This window comes from Rhinolophus sinicus, linkage group LG06 (assembly GCF_036562045.2).
Source record: "Rhinolophus sinicus isolate RSC01 linkage group LG06, ASM3656204v1, whole genome shotgun sequence".
In the NCBI taxonomy this organism is placed as follows: Eukaryota; Metazoa; Chordata; class Mammalia; order Chiroptera; family Rhinolophidae; genus Rhinolophus; species Rhinolophus sinicus.
This window is the reverse complement of record NC_133756.1, coordinates 161,339,183-161,359,507: the sequence shown is the minus strand read 5'-3', so window position 1 is coordinate 161,359,507 and position 20,325 is coordinate 161,339,183. Positions and strand designations below refer to the sequence as shown.

Below are 20,325 nucleotides of genomic sequence, written 5' to 3'. Positions count from 1 at the left end.
CCTCAGCCCTTTCCAAAATGCTTCAGCTTCGACCGCCCTCAGCCAGGAGAAGCGGCTGGTGTAGGACCCCAAGCCGGTTCTTGACCCCAAGCAGCCTCATTTCCTGCGGGGGCTGCCCCAAGTGCCTCAGGCCAACCTCTGTTTCCCAGATTTAGCAAATAAAAATGCAGGATGTACAGTTAAATTTTAATTCGTTTTAAAAGAAAAAAAAATTAAGCATACGTATATCCCATGCGATATTTGAGACATACCTAAAAAATTAATTTGTTCATCTGAAATTCAAAACTGTATTTTATCTGGCAACGTGCCCCAAGTATGTTCCCAGCCCAATTCCAAGGTGCCCAGCTACCCTAGTAGGGGACACCTAGAGGGGCAGGCAGGACCTAAAAGGGGACACCCGCCCGCAGGGAAAAGGCCCCTCTCCACGTTAGACTCCACGAAATACGCCAACGGTAGGCTTTCCTAGGCTCCCGCTGACCTGAGAAGCTCGGGGGTTTTCTAAGAGCATTCCCAACTGAAAGGAGGTAGTTCTCCGGACTCCAGCTGCAGGGCTCCGGGCAAGTTCAGGGAGGGGAGTGGCTAGCGGGGGGTTGAGCCCAAACGGATGATCTGGCAGCTGGTTCCTCTGGCAGCCAAAAGAAAACTGGTGAGAGATTCCTGCCTGGCAGAGAGTTGCCCAAGGAGCAGGGTGGGACAGGGTGTTGGCTGCTCTCCTCGGGGAAATTCTTCCACCCAGCTCCAAGAAGCCAGGATTGGACAGAAAAGGCAGGGGAGCTGGCAGAGTGCCTGTTCAGTGTACAACCTTGGTTCTACTCCAGAGAACACGTCTACCGAGACCTGAATCATAGCCCTCTCCAGTCTGCGCTGAGCGCTGTTCACCACCCTCCCCCACTCAGCTGCTCACAGGTAAACCTAGTGGAGAAAAGTGGCTTTTATTTCTGGAAAATGTATAATACCATCTCAGTCTTAATAAGAGAGGGCTGGCATTTGAGGAATCATTGGAGCCTTTCTCTCCCTTTCACTCTCTTCTCTTCCCCTTTAGGAAGGGAGTTGCCAAGGGGAAGATGGGGAAGGGAGCTAACATGTATTGAATGACTGCCTGTTGTTGGGACACCAATGGCTCTTTACATAAATTTTTAACTCTCACAAGTACCTTGTGAGACAATTGTTATGTTCACTATTTGATGAGAGAGAAACCAAGATGAGGAGGATGGCTCTTTAAAATATTTCCCATGGCGAGTGTTGGCTCAGCAGAAAATGCTCCACCTTGAGAATGCCCCACCTTGAGAATGCCATTGGGATGAAGGGTGGAGGAACAGCGGTAGGAGTTCTTCAGATAAGTTGGTCATCCTGGCTCCCAGCTCTTGTCCTTGGAGCGAGCCTTGGGGATGAACATGTAGTGAAACACCAATACCATCCTAGAGGTGGGGGAGGCCTCAGAGGGGTAGCCAGAGACACCGCCCCACCCCCAGCCCTCCCTCCAGGATGGAGGCAGAAGCCAGGGAGGGAGCTTTGGATAGGCGGGCCTGCCATCAGGACTCCCAGCATCATTTGATGCAGGTTGGACATTTGCTGGGCATGTGTTCGGCTAAGTGCTCTTCACTTTTTCTTATTTATGTTAAGTACTCTTCCCAGCCTTGTATGAAAGGTGTTGTTTTCATTTTATAAATGATAAAGATGAGCTTCCAAAAAGAGGTTGTATGACACTGAGTGTGTAGATGGCAGAGCCAGAATCTGAAATGAAAATCTTGCAACCCCTCTCTCCATTCCCCTACAGCTACCCAGTGCATCTCCCACCTGGATACGACCTGCCGAACTGTGTGTCTCAGAGTTCTGGAGTATGGGACGTGAATAGTACCATGAGAAGCCAACCCTTTCGTGTACAAGCTAAGGAGCCAATGAATACAGTTGCCCTCATCTCCCACAAACTAAGGCTTGTGTGAGCCACAGCATTCCGACCTTTCTCTCACTCATCAATTTTTGCCCCCAACCTGTTTAGGGTCTAGTAACTAACATACTGTTGAATTGACTCCACATCATTAAAACTCTTTTTACTCAGACCTCATCCTCAGAGCAATAGAATGTTAGAGCCAAAAGGAACTATAGAGATTATCAATTATCTTCAACAGATGAAGAGATTTGAGGCCCAAAGAAGTTAAATGATCTGCCCAAAGTTGAGGTCACCTTAGTCAACCATGTCAACCAAGGAACCTTTGGATGCTGCTCTGGATGTTTTCAACCCCTGGTGTTCAGGGTTTTAGTGTGTCTTCAGGGGGCCAGTTCTCCCCAGGCCGTAGACCTGGTGGCATATTGATTCTGCTTGCATTCCTCCACTCACCTCAGGATGTGGATTAGTGTTTTATGTCCACTTTGGACATCATGTTTCTTCTGAGAAGAAATCCCCCGTCTGGCTAGAAGAGACTCCACCAGGGGAGCCCGAAGTTGATTCTGACCCAAACCCAAGGGTTTGAGTGGAAGCAGCACATCCTAGGGAATGCTGCCAGGTGAAGAGTGACATTTTAGGACCTATGGGGCTGGGTTTCCCTTTTGAATGTGTCCTCTCTGTGTATGTCATTCCTAGACACGTCTTAGGTCCTACCTTGTTCTCAGGCTCCCCTAAAGCATTCAGAGGCCCTGAAGAGACTGACCCCAGGAACATAGGTGGAAAATATCCCTGAGGTCCCCCTTATCAGGCTGATGCAAAACTAAGTCCTTTTGAGGAGATTCTTTCCCCTGGGCAACTATTAAAAGAGGCTTTTGTCATACAACAGGAAAGGGTTAACTGCTTCTTTCACGTACAGAGCAAAGTCTGCCCCCCACCAGTTCCCATAACCGGGTTTCCTGAAATGGAGCAGGTCCCAGGTGCCTCTCCACTAATCACATCCTTGGAAATGGGGCCGTGAAGCTCAGATTAGCTCATCCCTTCACCTTCTTGAGGCCTTCTCCACCTGGAGCACTGAATCTGGGGCAGCTTCACTACTCACCTCCCTCTGCTTTTCTATCAGGGGTCAGACAGCAGTGCTCTTGCAGAGGAATGTTAGGTTAGGGGGACAGTGGAGGCCATCACGATGCTGAATTTCGTGCCAGTTTTTGGACTGCAGCATTTGTTTTTCCTCATTCTAAGACGTGTGGGCAAAGGAAAAAATTGCCCCCACCCCACCCCAGAACACAACCAACATTTGTATCACTAGAGTGTTTTCTTCTTCACGCCCATTCTGTTTTCGTCTTCTACTTCTTAGAATGACTGACAACGATACTGGATAGCTTCCTGTTTTATCCTGACTTACAATTACCCTTTGCACAGTCTCTGATTTCTCATCCACCAGTAGCAAGTTCCAGGGCCAGCCCAGGAGACTTTATTCCTTTCCTGTTAATGTCCAATTTCTCCTCTTCGTAGATAACCAATAAAATCTATATCATAAAGTCTTTCTGCCCTCCGTAATTGGCTTTTCACCTTCTCTCTAGGCAGGGCTGGATTTGTCGTGCCCGCTGATGATGTCCACTAGAAGGGAAGTATTCTTTGTGGCATAGAAACATTGGGAATAAAAACAGCAGTGTAATCTGGTCAAGTGAACTCATGGATCCAAAGGTCAGATGATCAACTTTATTCGAAAGACCAGTAGGCTAACTGGAAAAGATTCGTCTTCTAGGAGCCCCAATAAAGAGGACACTGGATCCACGTGTCCAGTCATGCCTCAGTCTTTGTCGGATTATAGTACTCTGAAGTACTTTACCGGGAACGCTGGTGTACACAGTCTTTAAAGCTAATAATATGGAACCTTAGTTGAGCTGATTTTTCACTGATCTCTAAATCCAAAGTTGATTGATTTTCTGTTCTAGCTTTCAGGCCACTTCTACCTTCTGTTTCCCCAACTTTCGTTCTTACCAGTTGAAAAGAGGCTGTGGAATTGAAAGTCTAAAAGGGTCAGGATGTCTGAATTTTTTTCCCGTTTTACCAATTACTTTAGGTGTTATGTTCTAGTTTTCCACAACTAAAATAGGAAAATTCTCCCAGGAATATAGTTAAAATAACATCTGTGAAACAATTTGAGAGTTTTAGAATCTTTAAATTAGAAGAAATCTTAGAAGTCATTTATTCTAGTATTTGCCAACTAGAGGAGCAATATTTTTTCCAGTTTATTTTGTCCCCAACCCTCTTCCTGAATAGCCTCTCTCTACCTCCTTCCTCATGTCTGCCTGGTATCCAGGACAGAGAATTGATCTAGTTTGCACAACATGTTTAATGTATTTAAGGTTGGGAAACACTAGCCTAATTCACCTCCCTATTTCATGCAATAGTCATTCCAACAGTCCTGACATGTTGATATCTAGCTTTTGCTTAAATATCTAGTGTTGGGAAATTTGCCACCTTAGAGTCAAACCAAACCAGCTTTGGACAGATGTAGTTTGGTGGAGAGTTTCTCATTATATTAATTGAAATCTGCCCCACTGTATCTTCCACCCATTGATCCCAGCTCTACCCTTTGAAACCATGGAGAAGTCATCTAATCCCTTTATAAAGGGGAGTAGAGAATACCCAGGATTGTTATTGTTAACTTGTCGGAGTGGTTCAGACCTGGCCTGAGTGACTGTATTATGGATGTCCTGTGCTTTGTACACTCGCTGTATTCCTAAACCATCAGTATAAACCCGATTTTGTGTGAATTGAATCATTTTAGACATACTGGGAAGTTGACTGTTTAAAGAAACCCTGTGTTCGGTTCTTTCATAAACTAAAGAATCCTTTTGTAATACAAATAACCTCCCCCATAAACCATTTATGCAAATCTATATTTTCATGCATTATTACAGGCATACCTCATTTTATTTTACTTCACTTTATTGCACTTCAGGGATGTTGCATTTTTTTACAAACTGAAGGCAAGACCCTCCACCAATGAAAAGATTACAGCTCGCTTTGTTGCGATGCTTGCAATATTGCGGTCGTCTGGAACTGAACCTGCAATATCTCTGAGGTATGCCTTTATGTTTTACTTAAGATTTGCCTAAAACAAAACAAGTAAAATAATGATAATAGCAATAGCTAACATTTATTGAGCCCTTATCAGGCACCAGGCATCATGCACTTGACATGCATTATTTCTCACCACCACTTACTTCTTGAAAAGTATCCCCTATTTACAGAAGAGAAAAACCAAGTCTCAGAGAAATGAAATAACTTGTTCAAGGTCACACAATTAGAGTATGATGGGCCAGAATTCCAACAAAGCCATAAGACTCCAGGGTCTTGTATCCTAACCACCAGGCAATTTCAGATGTCAGTAGTAGTTAAACAATAATAGTATCGCAGCACAGGTAAGTTAGGCTACGATACAGGAAACTGAGCTAAACTGCCATAACTTCAAAGATGTACACAAAATCTATTCTTTTGGTACTGTAGGCTTCCCAGCACAACTCACATTTTCCAGTGCAATTTGATCAAGGAACCCCAAAGACTTCCCTTCAGCTATTAGTAATAGGCAGATGATGCCCAAATTTATTTCAGGTATATGGGATGATCAGACACTTTTTCAAGGGGAGTCTCTGTATTCCCAGGGGTTTGTGGCATAACCTTCTTAGAAGAAAGAAGTGGTTCATTACTGACAGCTTAATATCAAAAGTATCAAAAATCGTGGTTGATCCCAGCCTGCTACTAGATGGGTTAGAATCATTCAAATGGCTTTTCAGGTCCAGTTTTTAATGGTGTTGAGGTTTGGAACTTAAAAATAGTTTGGGCTGGATGGTCTGTAAATAAGTCCTACTTTGAATCCAAGCTTGACAAAGATAAATAGATGTACTACTCTGATGTCCTCAACACAGTTCTATTTTCTCCAGTTTCGTCAACAACAGCGTGCACTCACAACGTTGCTCAGCTCAGCACATACCCCTTGGGGCTCCTAGAACCCTAGACTTTTCTACACTGTGTAAGGCAGCTCCGGGGGGGACTCCCTTCCGTCCCCCAGGCCCCACCTCCCTCCACCCCACTATCAGAATGCCCCATTTGATTTGGCTTTTTTACAGTCTCATAGACTCAGGTGAGAAAATACGTAATTTTCTTTATTTCTCAACCTAGCTCTTCGGCCTCCATTTCTACCAATGGCAGAAATATAATATAAATGTCACCGACTCAAGACAATTCAATCGCTTCAAGTGTTATAGACAATCCCCTTCCCTTATGATGTTCTACTTTGGGGTTTATGTATCATTCTGACATCAGGGAAGGGGCATCAAAGTCAAGCGCCATCTTCTGTCTCTTGCCTTACTGATAAAGTGTAGCTTCCTTCACTTGGTCTTGGCGACTGGCCTTTATGGCCATTGCAACTGTGGCAGGGTTCCCCGGCAGGTGGAAACTGTGGTCTTGGTATAGACAAAGCACAGCGGTTGCTTCATGGGGAACTTCATGGCTCCCACTTCAGCGATTCCTGGTACTGTGAACCTCCATCTGTTCCCTACCTGAGCCAGGCACCCCTCCGCCCCTGCTGTGGGTTCTCACCGCCCCCACACACACACACACACTCCACAGCAATCCCCGTAGGCACCCTTTCAGTTTGCAGCTCACTCTCACACTCCCTGCCAGGCGGGGCACCAAGGAAATTTTCATATTTCCTCCAAACTTCAAGGACCCAAGGAGACTGAGGCCTCAGGGATGAGAAGGCTGGAGGTGGTGAGGAGATGGACTATATGTCAGACCTGACAGGTGCATACACAGGTGACGATGCCGTTTGTACTCTGTGGCATTTGCCTGTTAGCATAGGGTACTTTGAAAGGCTGTGTCTTCTCAGAGTTCCAGGAATGAAACGAAGCATAAGCCCCTCTGTCCACTATTGTTTGGAGGTGGGGACAGCAAACAAAGCCCCACAGTGGCATCTAAACTCTCTTGCTCTCCTCTCCCAGTCCTCTTCTGTTCTGCTCCAAGCCCAAAAACGACTGTATTTTCTGTATGGAGGGAAAACGTACACGTTCTTTCCAATACAACAGTTGATGATATAAACTCTGAGCTTTGGGTTTATCAGGTCCTGTCTCTTGATATTTAAAGGGAAGTTTCTGCAGGAGGGAAAAAAAGAAAAAATCCCTACTTCGCCAGCCGGAATTCACCACACATTTCCTCTTGCCGTTTCCCACCCACTGCCCTTCTCTCCGTCTCTCACACGCACGTGCATCCTGCAGCAGGCCCCATGGCCACACCCTGTGTCGCTGTAGCTGAGAACACGGCTCAAGTGTCAGACTGTCTGGGTTAAAATCCCAGCTCTACCCCTGCCTGGTTCAATGACATTGGGCAAGGCACTTAATTTCTCAGTGACTCCGTTTCCTCTTCTGTAAAATGGGGTTCATCCTTACCTCTCAGAGTTGTTACAGGATTAAATGAAATAATAATATGTGAAGTGTTAGAAATATAATTCCCAATTAATGTCTGTAATGGCTGTTATTATTCCTCACTCTCTACCTAGTTAATGCTCTCGTATTTCAGACGTAGCTCAGATGATCTGAGATCCCTAGCCAGGTTATGACTCTGTGATATATATCCTCACATAGCATCCCGAACTTTTCATTCATAACACTCAGTATTCTTTGTGATTATATATCTGCACATACATACTCTGTGATTAATGTTTTATTCATGTCTGTCAACCCCACCAGGCTATAAGCTTCAAGACCACAAAGGCCATGTCCATTTCACTCATCATTAGATCCCCAGACCCCCCGTACCTGGCACATAAGCCAGATACTTTTTGAATGAATGTTTGATTGAATGGGAGGCGAGAAAGTGGAGCCAAGGAGTTCAAATGACTCAAGAAGATTGTGATTATAAAGAGGAAGGGCAAACCTGAAACTAATCAAATAAACAAATGAATAAATAAATAAATAAAATGTACAAAAGACGAAGGGCAAGACGTGGCGGAGGATCTGGGTTTCTCACTTATTTTTTAAGCTGGCAGGCACTGGAGCACGTTTAAATGGTGAAGGGAAGGAGCCAGCAGAGAGGGGGCTCACCAGAAGGCGTGTGAACGCGAGGCGGTGGGAGGGGGTGGGACTTAGGGCAGAAGCCAGGAGAGTCAGTCTCAGACAGGAGGCACCCCTCTTCCATACTACAGGAACAAGAGGGGAATGAGAATTCAGCTCTGTCTATAGGTTTGGTAGCAGTAAGTCCTTCCAAGACCTTTGCATGAGTCTTGGTAAGGTAAGCAGCAAACCCGGATTCTCCAAGAAGCTCGGCATACTGATGGACACCATTTCATTTACTTTTGCAACGTATGTAAAAAAGAAGCCGACGTTTTCTTCATCCTTGACTGTACTGACGCACTACAGAGCAAAATAACAAGTGTCCACAGACGCTCGGTGGCAGAGCAGAGACAAGCGATCTCAGTGATCTCTTTATGGACCTCCTTCCTCCCAAATTAGGAAAGAGTATAGGAAAATTATAATGTGGTAAAATAATAATGGCTGACACTGGTTGAGTGCTTACTATGCACCGGGCAGCTGCAATAACTCATTTAACCCCCACATTATACCACCATTTTACAGGCGAGGAAACTGAATCCCAGGGATGTTAAGTAACTTGCCCAAGGTAAACAGCTAGTAGGTGGCAAAACTAGATTTTAAACCCAGGAAGTCTGACTCCCAAGTGGGTGCTTTGAAATACTCTGCTAAACCCCCTCTCTAGCAGAGGGGAAAGAATATATTAGAAATCAGAAAACCTGGTGGCTCTACCATGAACTAACTCTGTAAACCTGGTCATTCACTTAAGTATCTGAACATCAGTTAGCTCATCCATAAAACGAGGCTGACAGTGTTTACCTTATGAGGTTTCTTTTAAAGGATTATGAAATGCTGGAAATGGGACCTATCTATACAAAATATATTATTATGCTGATCAGAAGACCTAATATCCGTGTCTTCTAATTGGGTCACAATCTAACAGGCTGTTGTTGAGATACCACACCCCCAACCCACTTCTCATAACCAGCAGAGCAGCAAAGGTTGGAGGTTCTGGCTCCTTTGGCAGATCAGTTGATTCTCATCCCATCAGCTTTAATAGCCGTGACCAAGCTGCTCTGATGACCGAGAGCACACCTCAGTGCCCCCTTCCCCCTGAACACACTCACTCTTACCTTTGGGAACAGTTACAGCTTATCCCCTCGCTTCTCTGATTCTGGTGCCTGAAAGAGTGACAGTTAAAAAGATAAGTAATAAATAACCAACTACAGCTAATAGTGAGGTGCACCCCAGAAGACCAGGTTCCAATTTGGCGGTAGAATCACTGTTCTAGTTTAGTGGTAGAATCGGACTAGCAGAGCTAGCAGAGAACTTCAAGGTCATCTTATAGTGCAACTCCCAGACCCTCCTCCCAACCCATTTTATAGACCAGGAAAACCAAGGCCAGGTAGGTGAGATGACACACACAACTCGTTAGGACTGGTAGCAGGACTCCTTTGAACCTTGAAAATGTTTTCAAGTGGGTTTAACACAAGTGATTTTACCTTGCCAAAATCTTATCTGGAAAATACTTCAATTACTTACATATTTGTTTCAGTATGCATACCTTTTCAGAAAGGAGCAAGACCCTAAAATTCCACTACTCATAATTAATTAAATAGATAAATAAATAAATAATAAACCTTAAACCCACTAAGTCAGGCAAAGCCCATTCTTCACATTGCCCTTACTTGGCCATTTCAGGCATTTCCGTGGTAGAAAGCCGCCCACATGGTCGGGGCAGTGTAACCTAACCGTTAAGTTTAAACTACTCTGTACCGAGCCCAATCTATTATTATTATTAATAGTTCATCTCTGAGCTTAGTTTCCTACGCTGGAAGAACAGTACCTACCTCTTTGAGCTGAGGTGGTGGTGGAGGTCACATGAGATGATGTGCTTTTAGCACCAACTGCACTTTATAACTTTGTTATTATTTGGATATCATTCTTTTCTCTCCTAAGCAGATAGTAGTTCACCTCAGTTAATGACCATAGACCCTAGACCACTCAGACACTACTAAACCAAGGAGAAACCCAGCTGTGCCAGGCCTAGAAATGTCCACCCCCACCCCCACTCCCTCTTAAGACAGTGAGTAGGCCGGAATTCTGGTTGATAAATGAGAGGAGCTGAGAAGGAGCTGAGAGGAGCTGCAGTGATGACTATTCCGAGAATCTGATCTGCGAGGAGGCGAATCTCCACCATACGCACCATGGAGATGCTTTGGGGAAGAGAGCCGGCCTACCTGCCTGAAGGAGGACGGGAGAACGAGGGGATGGATGCAAGAAATGCTTAAAAGGAAATGAACTGGAGGTGCCCAAAGAGGAAAATTTGAAAAGGAAAACAGGCTGAATATTGGGAAGCCTTCCGGGCGGTGAGTGCCGTTAACGGGAGGATTGCGTATCCTGGGGATACAGATTTTGGACGAAAATCGGAGTAGGGACAAAGGTGGGGTGTGTAAACTGCAGAGATCAAACCCGGTAAGCTGGTGGGGGGCTATCCAGACAGCCCAGGGGTTACCGGGGCTGGCGAGGACCGGAAGGCGGGGTTATGGGGGCCACCCGCAGGGAAGGTGGGGAGGGGGTTGGGAGCTGGTCGCGGAGCCGCCGCCGCGTTTGCCCTGGGGAAGGTCAGCGACCCCGGGCCGGGGAGCTGTGCGGAGAACCGTAAGGGGCCGCGGTTGCCATGGCGCCAGTAGGGGAGGGGTGACTCGGACCCCGCCCGGATCCCCGCGGGGCCGCAGGCTCCAGATGGTCCCGGGCCTCCCGCGGGAGCCGGCGGCCTCCGGCAGGGGGAGGCTATTGTCCTCCTTCCGCGGCGCCGCAGTCCCGCCGCTCGCGCCCGCGCGCCGCCACGCGCCCCGCCGCCGCCGCCGCCGGCCCCGCGCGCCCCCCGCACCCCGTGACAGCGCCTGTCCGCCGCCCGCCGTGTGCCCCGTCGCCGCCCGCAACCGCCCCTCGTGGCCGGGCTGCGGGCGCGGCGACTAGTGGTGCGCCCCCGGCCGCCGCGCTCCCGCCTGCGGGGCCGGCGCTCCGCACGGAGGTAGGTGCCGGCTCCCGGGCCCGCTTTGTCCCGGCCCGCTGAGCGGCGCGCTTTGTGCAGCCGCGTGTGGGCGGTGCGGTCGGGGTCGGGCTCTGCGTCGGCCGGGGGAGCGGGGGAGGCAGGATGCGGCGCCTGTCCCTCACTCCCACCCAGTCCCGGGGACAGGGTGGAGAGTCAGGTACCAGCCACCCAAGTACCGGGGTGCGAGCCGTGAGGGTCGAGGCTTGGGGGACGCGGGCCTTTCCGGAGCCGAGAGAAGAGTCTGGAAGATTGGGGGCTGACAAATGCGTTAAGAAATCGGGTCAGCTGGGCTGACAGTGTGTCTGACAGCGCCGGCCGTTTGCCTCGCTGAGGCTCCCGAGGCTCCCGGCGCCGGTCCAGGTGCTGCGGACGCGTTCGGCCGTCGCTGCCTGGCAGCTGCGAGCGCCCGGCTCCTCTCGGGGGTTTGCTGGGGGCTCCCTCTGGAGGGGCTGAGTGGGCTTCTCCTCGCCTCTTCGGTAGCTAGCTCCATGTCCTTCTTGTGCATCCTCAGTGTGTGTAAGAGGGGGACACGGTTGGCTCTCATCGCCTGACGCTTCTGGCCAGAACGCTGGCAGAGAGAGAATAAAGCCCCTTTGGTGATGGGGAGACTGCGGTGTAAGGTGTCTCTGTGGCGGATACTTCCAGAGGGCTTGGAATCCGCCCCGCACGGAACTACCCGGCGAGGCCTCCTCGCTGGGGTCTTCCATCTCCAGCACCACAGCGGCCCTTTCCCATCCACTGCAGCTGGGAAGGACTTCCCCCCACTAACCCTGTGGCATTGCATGCTTGTCTGAGCTCCAGGCTTGCCCCTGTCCTAACCTGCTGTGTGTTGTCTCCGTGGGTTTTCAGCCGCCCTCCCCGCCAGGAGCAGCCACAATTCCAGCGCTGGAGAGCTAGCCCGTTCAGGCATGGGCAAGGTAGCCACAAACCAGTTTTCCCTGAAGATGAAGGGGGCAGAGTGAGTTCCAAATATGCGTCTTAGCTTGAGGTACTGGGCAACCTCTTCGCATCTGCAGAAGAGCAACGGATTAGAGCGGAAAAAGCTAATCCGGTTCCTAGATTTGTCCCTTAGAGAAACTGACGTAACCCATGGGTTACAGGCTTGGGGAGGAGAGTAGCAGGGAGTGAAAATGAGTCTGAATAATTCTGCCTTCAGTGGAGGATGGGAAAGGAGATCAAACAAAAATGCAGTCCCTCTCATTAGCCCGGTTTCTAAGTTCCTCGGAGGAGAGTTTCTGTGCTCCATCAGGAACACAGCCTGGAGAAAACAGATTGGGGTTCTGTTTCCGCTGCCCAATCTCTGATTGATGAGCAAATCTGTCTTTTGCCTTCCTAAGACCCCTGAGCTTATTTGTGATTTCTTTTTCCTTTTCTCTTTCGGTCCACTCATACGAGTCCAATAAGATTTTTACTTTGCCAAAGTCCCCATTTCTTCTAATCTATTATTCATCCAGCTGTCATTTGCTCATCTCTGCCTCCCCACAGCGTCTCTGGCCACGTCCTCCTTCCGCACATCTGTGATTCCCCTGTGTTAGGACATCAACTCTTATTTGTCTCATTAGATCTAGGGCCCACTCCATCTCCATTTTCCTCTCATCGCCTGAGGCTTCTGGCTCTTTGTGGGTCTTGAGGTTTCTGAGGGGAAGTTATATTTGAGTTGAGCATGGGATAGGAACCCAGAAGCTAACCTCGGGTCACACTCACCCCTGAAACTTCGTGTCTTCTCAGTCCTCAGAGCTCCTCTAACCAACTCTAACTGCTCTTCATCTTTGGACAACAGTGGTCCTCAAAGTGGGGCCCCAGACCAGTGGCTTTAGTGTCGTCTGGGAACAAGTTAGAAATGCAGATTGTCAAGTCCCACCCCAGACCTACTGAATTGGAGACTCTGGGGGCAGGCCCAGAGATCTGTTTTCATAACCCCCCACCCCCACCCCAGGAAATTGTAATTAGTGCAAGTTCCAGAATCCCTGGTCCTCAACTATAGAGCCTAACCCTGAGAGTTCTCCAGCTGAGGAGCAGAGGGGCTTCAGATCCCCGTTTCATTCTTTCCTTAAGCTTTTCTCTAGCTCTAAGACATTATTCCATGGCAAATAATATTGATAAGAATCCATTCATTTAATATCTCTTTATTAAACACCTATATTACTGGGCTTGGAAAACACAGCCCTTATCCTCAGTAGGTTAAAAGTGGAGTCGGCAGAGACACACATAAACAACTAACAGTGATACAATGTGATAAGTGTAATAATATCTGCCTGCTGAAGTGCTGTGGGAGCGGGAGCGCAGAGGAGGGAATGATCCACTTGCTCTGAGGGAGGTAAAGAATTAATCAGGAGCAGGATGTGGTGAGATGAGGAATTAGGGAACAAGTCAGGCTCTAGCCCCAGGGATAGGATTTTTAGCTTTGTACACTGACAGGAAAGGGAAAGGGGGCCAGGGGGGCAGCTGCCCTTGCACAGGTGAGTCTGCATCCAGTAGCATTTGGGCTTAGAATCTAGCAAGACCACTGTTTTGCAGCTGATGGATGTTGGCTCTATTGGAGCATGAACAATGTAAACTACCTGGGTCTGGCCTGGAGGTCAGTGGCTAAGAGTAAGGTGCTGGTGAAACTAATCTGGATTAGCTGCTGTACTGCCCTCTCAATAGAGTCCAGGACTCCATGGAGAAGAAGGTTCATGATTCTCCACTGTGGAGCGAGACAGGGAGTCATGGGCTGGAGGGCAGGCAGACTGAGGAAATGTTAGCATGGAGACCCAGGTCAGAGGCCAGGAATGATACACTCAGTGAAAAGAAATCAGAGCAGGATCTATGTAGAAGACACTCAAATAGAAAATGGTAGGAATCTGGAGCTGGCAGCAGGGAGCACAGACAGAGAACACAGCATATTCTCCCAAAGGCCGTGGGCTGCAGAGCCTGAATGGTTGAAAACTAAAACGCAGAACCACCAGAGAGCACCGTTCCCATGCGAGTCTATGGAAATGAAGTCCTGGAGTTCCAACCTGGTGGCCGCATGGAGATCTGTGATCTAGGGACACCAGTGTCATCTCGGTTCCTTTTCTATATGACAGCATCTCTGGGAACTCAGGACACAAAGCATGTATGTCAAAATTTGATTTGGTCAAAGGAGCAGTTAAGTGGCTGAAGTTTTGTTTGGGAGGAGAGGTTCCAACTCCATACTTTTTCCCCCAAATGATAGGATTCCACAGAGAGTCTCTGACAGATGGACCTCACTGGAAGGTCTGAATCCCATGCCTGGGCCCCCATAGCGTCCCTTGGGAGAACCAAGTTGGATCACAAAAATAAAGGAAGCCAAAGCAGTCCAGTTTATGGTGGGGGGGAGGGGCAGGGACACACAGTAGTTTCGAGATAGGGTCAGACAGTCTGCTTCCTTAAGTTCCCGCTCTTTGTGGAGTACCAAGATGTAAAAGGGTATGAAAACCTCACAGGCCTTCAAAGGCCAGGCAGGTAACAAAAATACATGACATGTCTGGGAAGGAGACAGAAGGAAATGGTGGGGCCTGTAGAGAAGTGGAAAGCACAGGCCCACTTTGAGGCATCCAAAATCAATTATTTTTAAACAGCATACGGGCCACACTACTGGGGGCTGGCTTTAGTAGGTTTGTGACGCCTGGTAAAAGGACAAGGGGTCATGGAAACAAGTTCAGGGAGCATGTGTGTAGGATTTAACTGTGGGGAGGCCTATGCAGGAAGAGTGCGAATGCTAGAATTATTCATCCCAGAACTACGTGTGAGCATGGCTGCTGGTGAAGGGCCGAGGAGCCTGGAATTGAAATGGTCCTAGGACTCGGGCTGCTTCCCTGTCCAGCGGCTGAAGGTATTAGGTGACTCTAGCTCAGGTCACGCTTTGCCCACAGAACCCTTTGCTCAGGGTGACTCAACTCTGACCTAGAGTTTATTTTTATGTAAATATTTACAGAGCAAATTCAAAGAATCTGTTGGGAACTAAGGGAAATGATGGATTTTAAACAGAAAGTAGTCTTGGGCCTAGTGGAAATTAAGCTCTCTTTCCTGTTACCGGAGTGAAAGCCCAAATCTGGGAACCTGAGACCTTAGCTCTCTTGCACGTCATTCACACTACCTCCAGGGAAGCAGGGAAGTCCTTACGTGTTTCTCTTTGGGAGAAGGGAGGGACAGGCAATCCTGGCCTTCACGTGGGTTAGATTCAGCTTCATGGAACCAGTTAATGACGGAAGCCAAGTTCTGTCTTTGCATGCCCATGGGCACACACTTTCCTAACCACCCACATCTCACCACCCATTCCTTCCTCTTTCCCCAAAACTACACAAGACCTTCTCTGTACCTCCTTCCCAGAACCAGAGATGCCAAGATCATAGCCCTGACCCTAGGAAGTGGAGCTAAGGATTAAAATATATCGTTGTGTTTGAGAGGTACTAGGAAAATGAGACATGCAGAATTTGGGGTGCAGATAAAGTTACAGATCCAGCTCCCTCCATTCCCTTGGATGGCTGCTGAATGAATGCTAAATTACACAAGAACTTTGGACAGTAGAGTTTTTTTTGTTGTTGTTGTTTGGGTGTTTTTTTTAATCCTTAGCAGCTAATCTAAAGCTCATTTGTTAGTTTTGAGGACAGTTTGTTCGCGTAACTAGAGTCGTAAGTAATGCTGGCAAGCGTACCTGGTCCTGATTTCCACAACCTGGTCCCTAGAAGGGAGCCATGGGTGCTGATGTCTCCCAGGGAGCTTGCAGGGACTCCAGGAAGTTCGAGGAGGGGGTAAATGTTGTGAGTAAGAGCTTGTCCCCCAAAGTCAGAAAGAACCTCACTTCAAAACCCTGCTCTGCTCCTTCCAGCCACGTGATCTTGAACTGTGACTAAACTTACACGGTGCCGCTTCCTCATCTATGAAATGGGGATGGTAGTGGACCCTCGCCCCATAGGTTATGATGAGATAATGCATATAAATGGTGAGGACACATGTCACAGCTGACCTTTATTGAACACCTATTAAGTGGTTCCTATCGCAAACAAAAGGAAGCAAAGGGGAGAGAACCGCACCGTGTCCTCCTCTGAGCTCCTGGGCACCGTATCCGTCCTTACCTAATAGCGCAACCGTCTTCCCGGTGTATCAGAGATGTGTGTTAGCTCTGCAGGATCTCGGCCTTTTCATCTCAAGTCTCCAGGGTATAGCAGGCCATCTTGTATAGAGAAGGGGCTCAGAACAGTTTGTGGAACCTGGGAATAAAATAACTCTGGTTTATACTCATTACCAACCAAGGGGCCCCATGCTCCCTGCATTCCCTGGTTTACACGCTGCTGTCCTGAACTGCACTGGAGGCCATCGCCACTTTTAGCCCCGGCTCTATTCACTGTCCCTCTCTGGCTTGGGGCTCTGGGGCCCTTCCTCCCCACTGTGTCGCTCTGAGGTACTTCGGTCTTCTTGCCTCAGTCCATGTGCATCCTGTACGTGTGTTTCCCCACCGTGGCTTCCCCTCTCCCGCTGGGGGCTGATTTCCATTGACAGAAAAACCAACCACAATCTTTGGCCTTCAGGAGAGCAGAGCAGATCTAGGGCAGGAGGACAGAAGGACATGGCGAGTGGCGGGCTGGGTGGCCCTGAGATGCTCCTTACCTGCTATGTTCCCCCTTACAGGAGGAGGAGGCCACCCACCACCATGAGCAGCACGCTGTCACCCACAGACTTCGACAATTTGGAGATCCAGGGCCAGTATAGTGACATCAACAACCGCTGGGACCTGCCCGACTCGGACTGGGACAATGACAGCAGCTCAGCCCGTCTCTTTGAAAGGTCACGCATTAAGGCCCTGGCAGGTGAGGTCAGGGGAGGGCCAGGGGGGATGGTGAGGACGCTGGGGACAGATGCTTGTTGTGAGGAGTCCTTTAACTTCATTGGAAGACTAACTTTCTTTCTAAGCTGCTGCACTCACGTGGGAAATCACCCTATCCAGCCCCTCATCCCCAACTCCAGCCTCAAGAACAAACTTCATGCAATCCAGAACGTCCCCCAGCTTCCTTCCGCCCAGCATAGAGAAGCCATGCTGCTCCCGGGACTCAGCTGTGTTCCCCGCTACACTCAGCTGACTTCCTGGCCTCTGTCCCTGAGTCATGTCCTTAATTCTTTTGCACTCTTACTTTTGCCATTCTGTTTCCACCCACCTTTCCTTTGCCGTTCATCCCCTGTGTCTTCCTTGATTTCCGTTGTCCTTTCTCACACTTGTTCTCCCTCCCAGCCCATTAGCCTCTCCTTTCCCTCCCCACCTGTTCCTTCCACCTGCCACCTGTTCCTCCCATTATTTCTTCTACCTGTTCCCTGAAGCAGGTACCCTCCGCCCTCCACTGGTTTCCGCAGCCACCCATTCTCCGGGATTTGCTCTCTGCCCGGCCCCTGCCCTCCCCTATGGCCTGGGCTCTCCCCTTCAACTCCTCTGAGCACAAACAAACCCGTTGGACGGGCCTCCCTGCGTTCCGGGAGGAGTTGTCATGGCAACAAGAGTGCAGCTGCCACCTGACACCACCAGGGCTGGTGTGGGGCTGAGTCACTCACACACCCCAAGGCCACCCACTCCATCTGACTACCCTCCTCCATCCCACCCTCGTCTTTTCCACTGACCTGCCGGCTTCCCAGCACAGTCACTGGGAGAGATCCCACTTATTCCCTCCTGAGAGGTGGCACTCCCAGTGTGGGTGGGGTGGCCTCCTGGAAGAAGGGATACACTGAAGGAGGTGGTTCCAAAACCTGGCCACACCTGGCCACACCTGGATCACCCAGGGCCATTTTTATAAACATGGGCTCTGAAGCCCCTTCCTGGACACACTGAATTAGAATCTTTGGACATATGGTCCAGAAATCAGTCGGGTTTTTTAAGTTCTCCAGGTAATTCTTTTCAGCCAGCCCACCAAATGAGGACCCCCATGTGGTGGCCATAGCTTCTAGGGAACCCTACCGTCTTCTGGGCTTCTCTGTCCTTCTGGTTGGGATTAGGCTGGCTTATGAAATACTCATTATAGATGAGAAAAGACAGAAGGCGTGGGTTATGGAGAATGTCATCTCTTTGGGGCGAAGTTTCCCTGGTGCCCTGAGTTTGGATGCATGAAGCCTCTAGAACTGTCATGATGTCTGTGTGCACACAACACGTGATACCCAGACCTGCTGCGGTGTCTATGCACCCCACACTGTCAATAGGTGTTTATCTTCAAGAATGGGGCTCTCTGCAGAGGCATCACTGCTGGCTTTGCCTCATGCTGGGCCTCACACCAGTAGTTGTGAGTGAATGAAAAACGGGAGATGGGCAACAGTAGGCTGTAAAGGACAAGAGCTGGAGCCGAGAGAGAAGCAGGAAGGGAATTGGATAGATGTGCCCAGCAGTGGGTGTGCTGGGGGCCTGGAATGGCCTGGCTGGGGAGGGCCTAGTGGGACCAGTGGCAAGGAAGGGGTGGGGACAGGAGGTGCTGACAAACAGAGGGAGGGATAACAAACACCCGTTTCACAGATAAGGGGACCTGAGCAATTTCTCTTTCTCTGCTCTCCGAACTGGGGATCAAAGCTCATGTCCAAAAGAGGGGTCTCCCAGAGTCACCCAGAGAGGGGCCATCCTTGTCACACCTGGAAACCTTTGGGAAGCAGGACTTTGCTTTGGGGAAACCTCTCTTGGCTTTACTGTACTCTTAGGCAACTTGGGACCTGATGGGCAGGTCTCAGAGGCGCTTGCAGTTGCCTCCTCTGCCCCCGCAGGGCCTGGCCCTGCCCCAGCCAGCCAGGCTCCACCTCCCACCCCTCCCCCGGCACTGTCCAACCTGTTTGTCTGGAGCTGCCTCTGTCTCCTCTCCACAGCCAGGTGTGCCCTGCTACTTGTCCCGGAGCTCAGGAGTTCAGACGTCCTGTAACTCCATTTTTCCCACTCCTCGAAACTTCTACCATCTTTGAACCAGCCCCCCACCCGGGACCCCAGCCTCTCGGGATCCCCGGCTCTAGGGGAAGCAGAACCTACCGCCTGCCTTGGTGTGGGCAGAGCATGGACGCTGGGCCCCAGGCTGTGTAGAAGGCAGCAGGTACCATGAATGGGAATGGAGTGAGCAGGGTGCATGGGCACAGCCTGAACGGGGCTGGTGAGTTTTACTATGAGGCTGTGGAAGGGGCTCAGAACCCCGGGGGCCTCCTGCTCTCACCTGCTGCCTTCATCAACCCCGCTCAGTACGCCAGCGTGCTGGATGGACGCTTCAAACAGCTTCAAGGTGAGCTCCGCGGGCAGAGGGGTGTAGAGAGAGGGGGTCTGGGGGTGTGGGAGAGGAGCCAGAGCCAAGATCACAGAGTGGAACATTTGCATTGGGAGACCGTGTGCCAAGGGAATAATTATAAGTAGCCAGAAAATTCATGGATGCTGACAGCATCAGGAAAGGCTTGGACCCACTGGAAGGAACTGTGTGAGAGCGTGAGTGGGTGTGACCGCAAGGCCCCGCTGGGTGCGGTAGAGCATGTGTGTTGCAGAGAATGCAATGAGCATGGAGGCAGCAGGCAGCGGGCGAGGCTGAGAAAGCAGCGTCTGTGTCGGCAAACCGGGAGGCCTGCCGCGCAGTCTCACTGAGACAGTTCACTTTCAGTGCCTTTGGAGATGAAGTCCTGCTAGGATAGTTGGGGAAGGACAGAAGGGGAGTGAGCCAGGAGGCTGAGGGGCCCAGGGCTTGTTTGTGTCACCCTGGGATTCTGAGTGGGTGTCTAAATGTGTGTGAGGAGGCAGTATGTGTGGGAACCGAGGAATGTGTCAAAGGGAGTTGGTATAGACAGGCTCAGGTATGTCTGAGCAGGCATGTGTTCACCTGGCACCAATCTGTCAGTGTATTTCTGGGAGTCACTGTTTTGTGTGTGTGTTGAGGGGGGAGTCTGGCTGTGTGGAGACCTTGTGAAGGTATACTTTGTCTCAGTGCTTGGTTTTGCACACTTTTCTTCTAGCTGCCACTGTTGCCATGTCTTCCTCTTTTATTCTACCTGTGTGCCAAAATGACCTCAGCCCCGTGTGCCTGGCATCAATCAGGACAGTCCCCATGGATCCAGGAAATCCCTGAAAGGAGGCCCAAAGGCCCCCTTGGTTCTGCAGGTGCTACAGAGCGACAGGCCATCCTGTACAGTTGCTAGGACCCTGAGTTGGCCCGGGTTCAGAGGTTGGAGGTAAAGACAGGACTAGACCTGGGTGTGTCACTATGTTTCATGGGTGAGGTTCGTAGGAATGTGAGATTAAGGGATGAGTCTTTTCGGTTTCTGAGATGCTGGTGCTACGAGGGAAACAAAAGTGACTC

At 49.7% G+C, this 20,325-nt stretch overlaps 1 protein-coding gene and 1 long non-coding RNA gene across 4 annotated transcripts in view; one reads left to right on the top strand and one right to left on the bottom strand.

Moving 5' to 3' along the window:
- Positions 1–4,822: 4,822 nt before the first annotated feature.
- Positions 4,823–10,130, bottom strand: LOC109450385 (uncharacterized). Its single transcript, XR_002137841.2, has 3 exons — positions 9,828–10,130; positions 9,111–9,158; positions 4,823–6,936 (listed from the first exon to the last, which is right to left on the bottom strand). It is a non-coding gene; the product is annotated as an uncharacterized LOC109450385 (long non-coding RNA).
- SPTBN2 (spectrin beta, non-erythrocytic 2) overlaps positions 10,115–20,325 on the top strand; it is a 36,890-nt gene continuing 26,679 nt past the window's right edge. Inside the window, exons 1-2 of one of the 3 annotated variants that reach the window (XM_019737612.2) lie at positions 10,115–10,346; positions 16,667–16,845. In XM_019737612.2, coding sequence (XP_019593171.2) covers positions 16,689–16,845 — 157 coding nt within the window. In that variant the 5' untranslated portion in view covers positions 10,115–10,346; positions 16,667–16,688. Of the gene's footprint in view, positions 10,347–10,855; positions 11,015–16,666; positions 16,846–18,961; positions 19,267–20,325 lie in introns of those variants that run through there. The other 2 variants (XM_019737610.2, XM_019737611.2) reach the window with 2 other exon arrangements.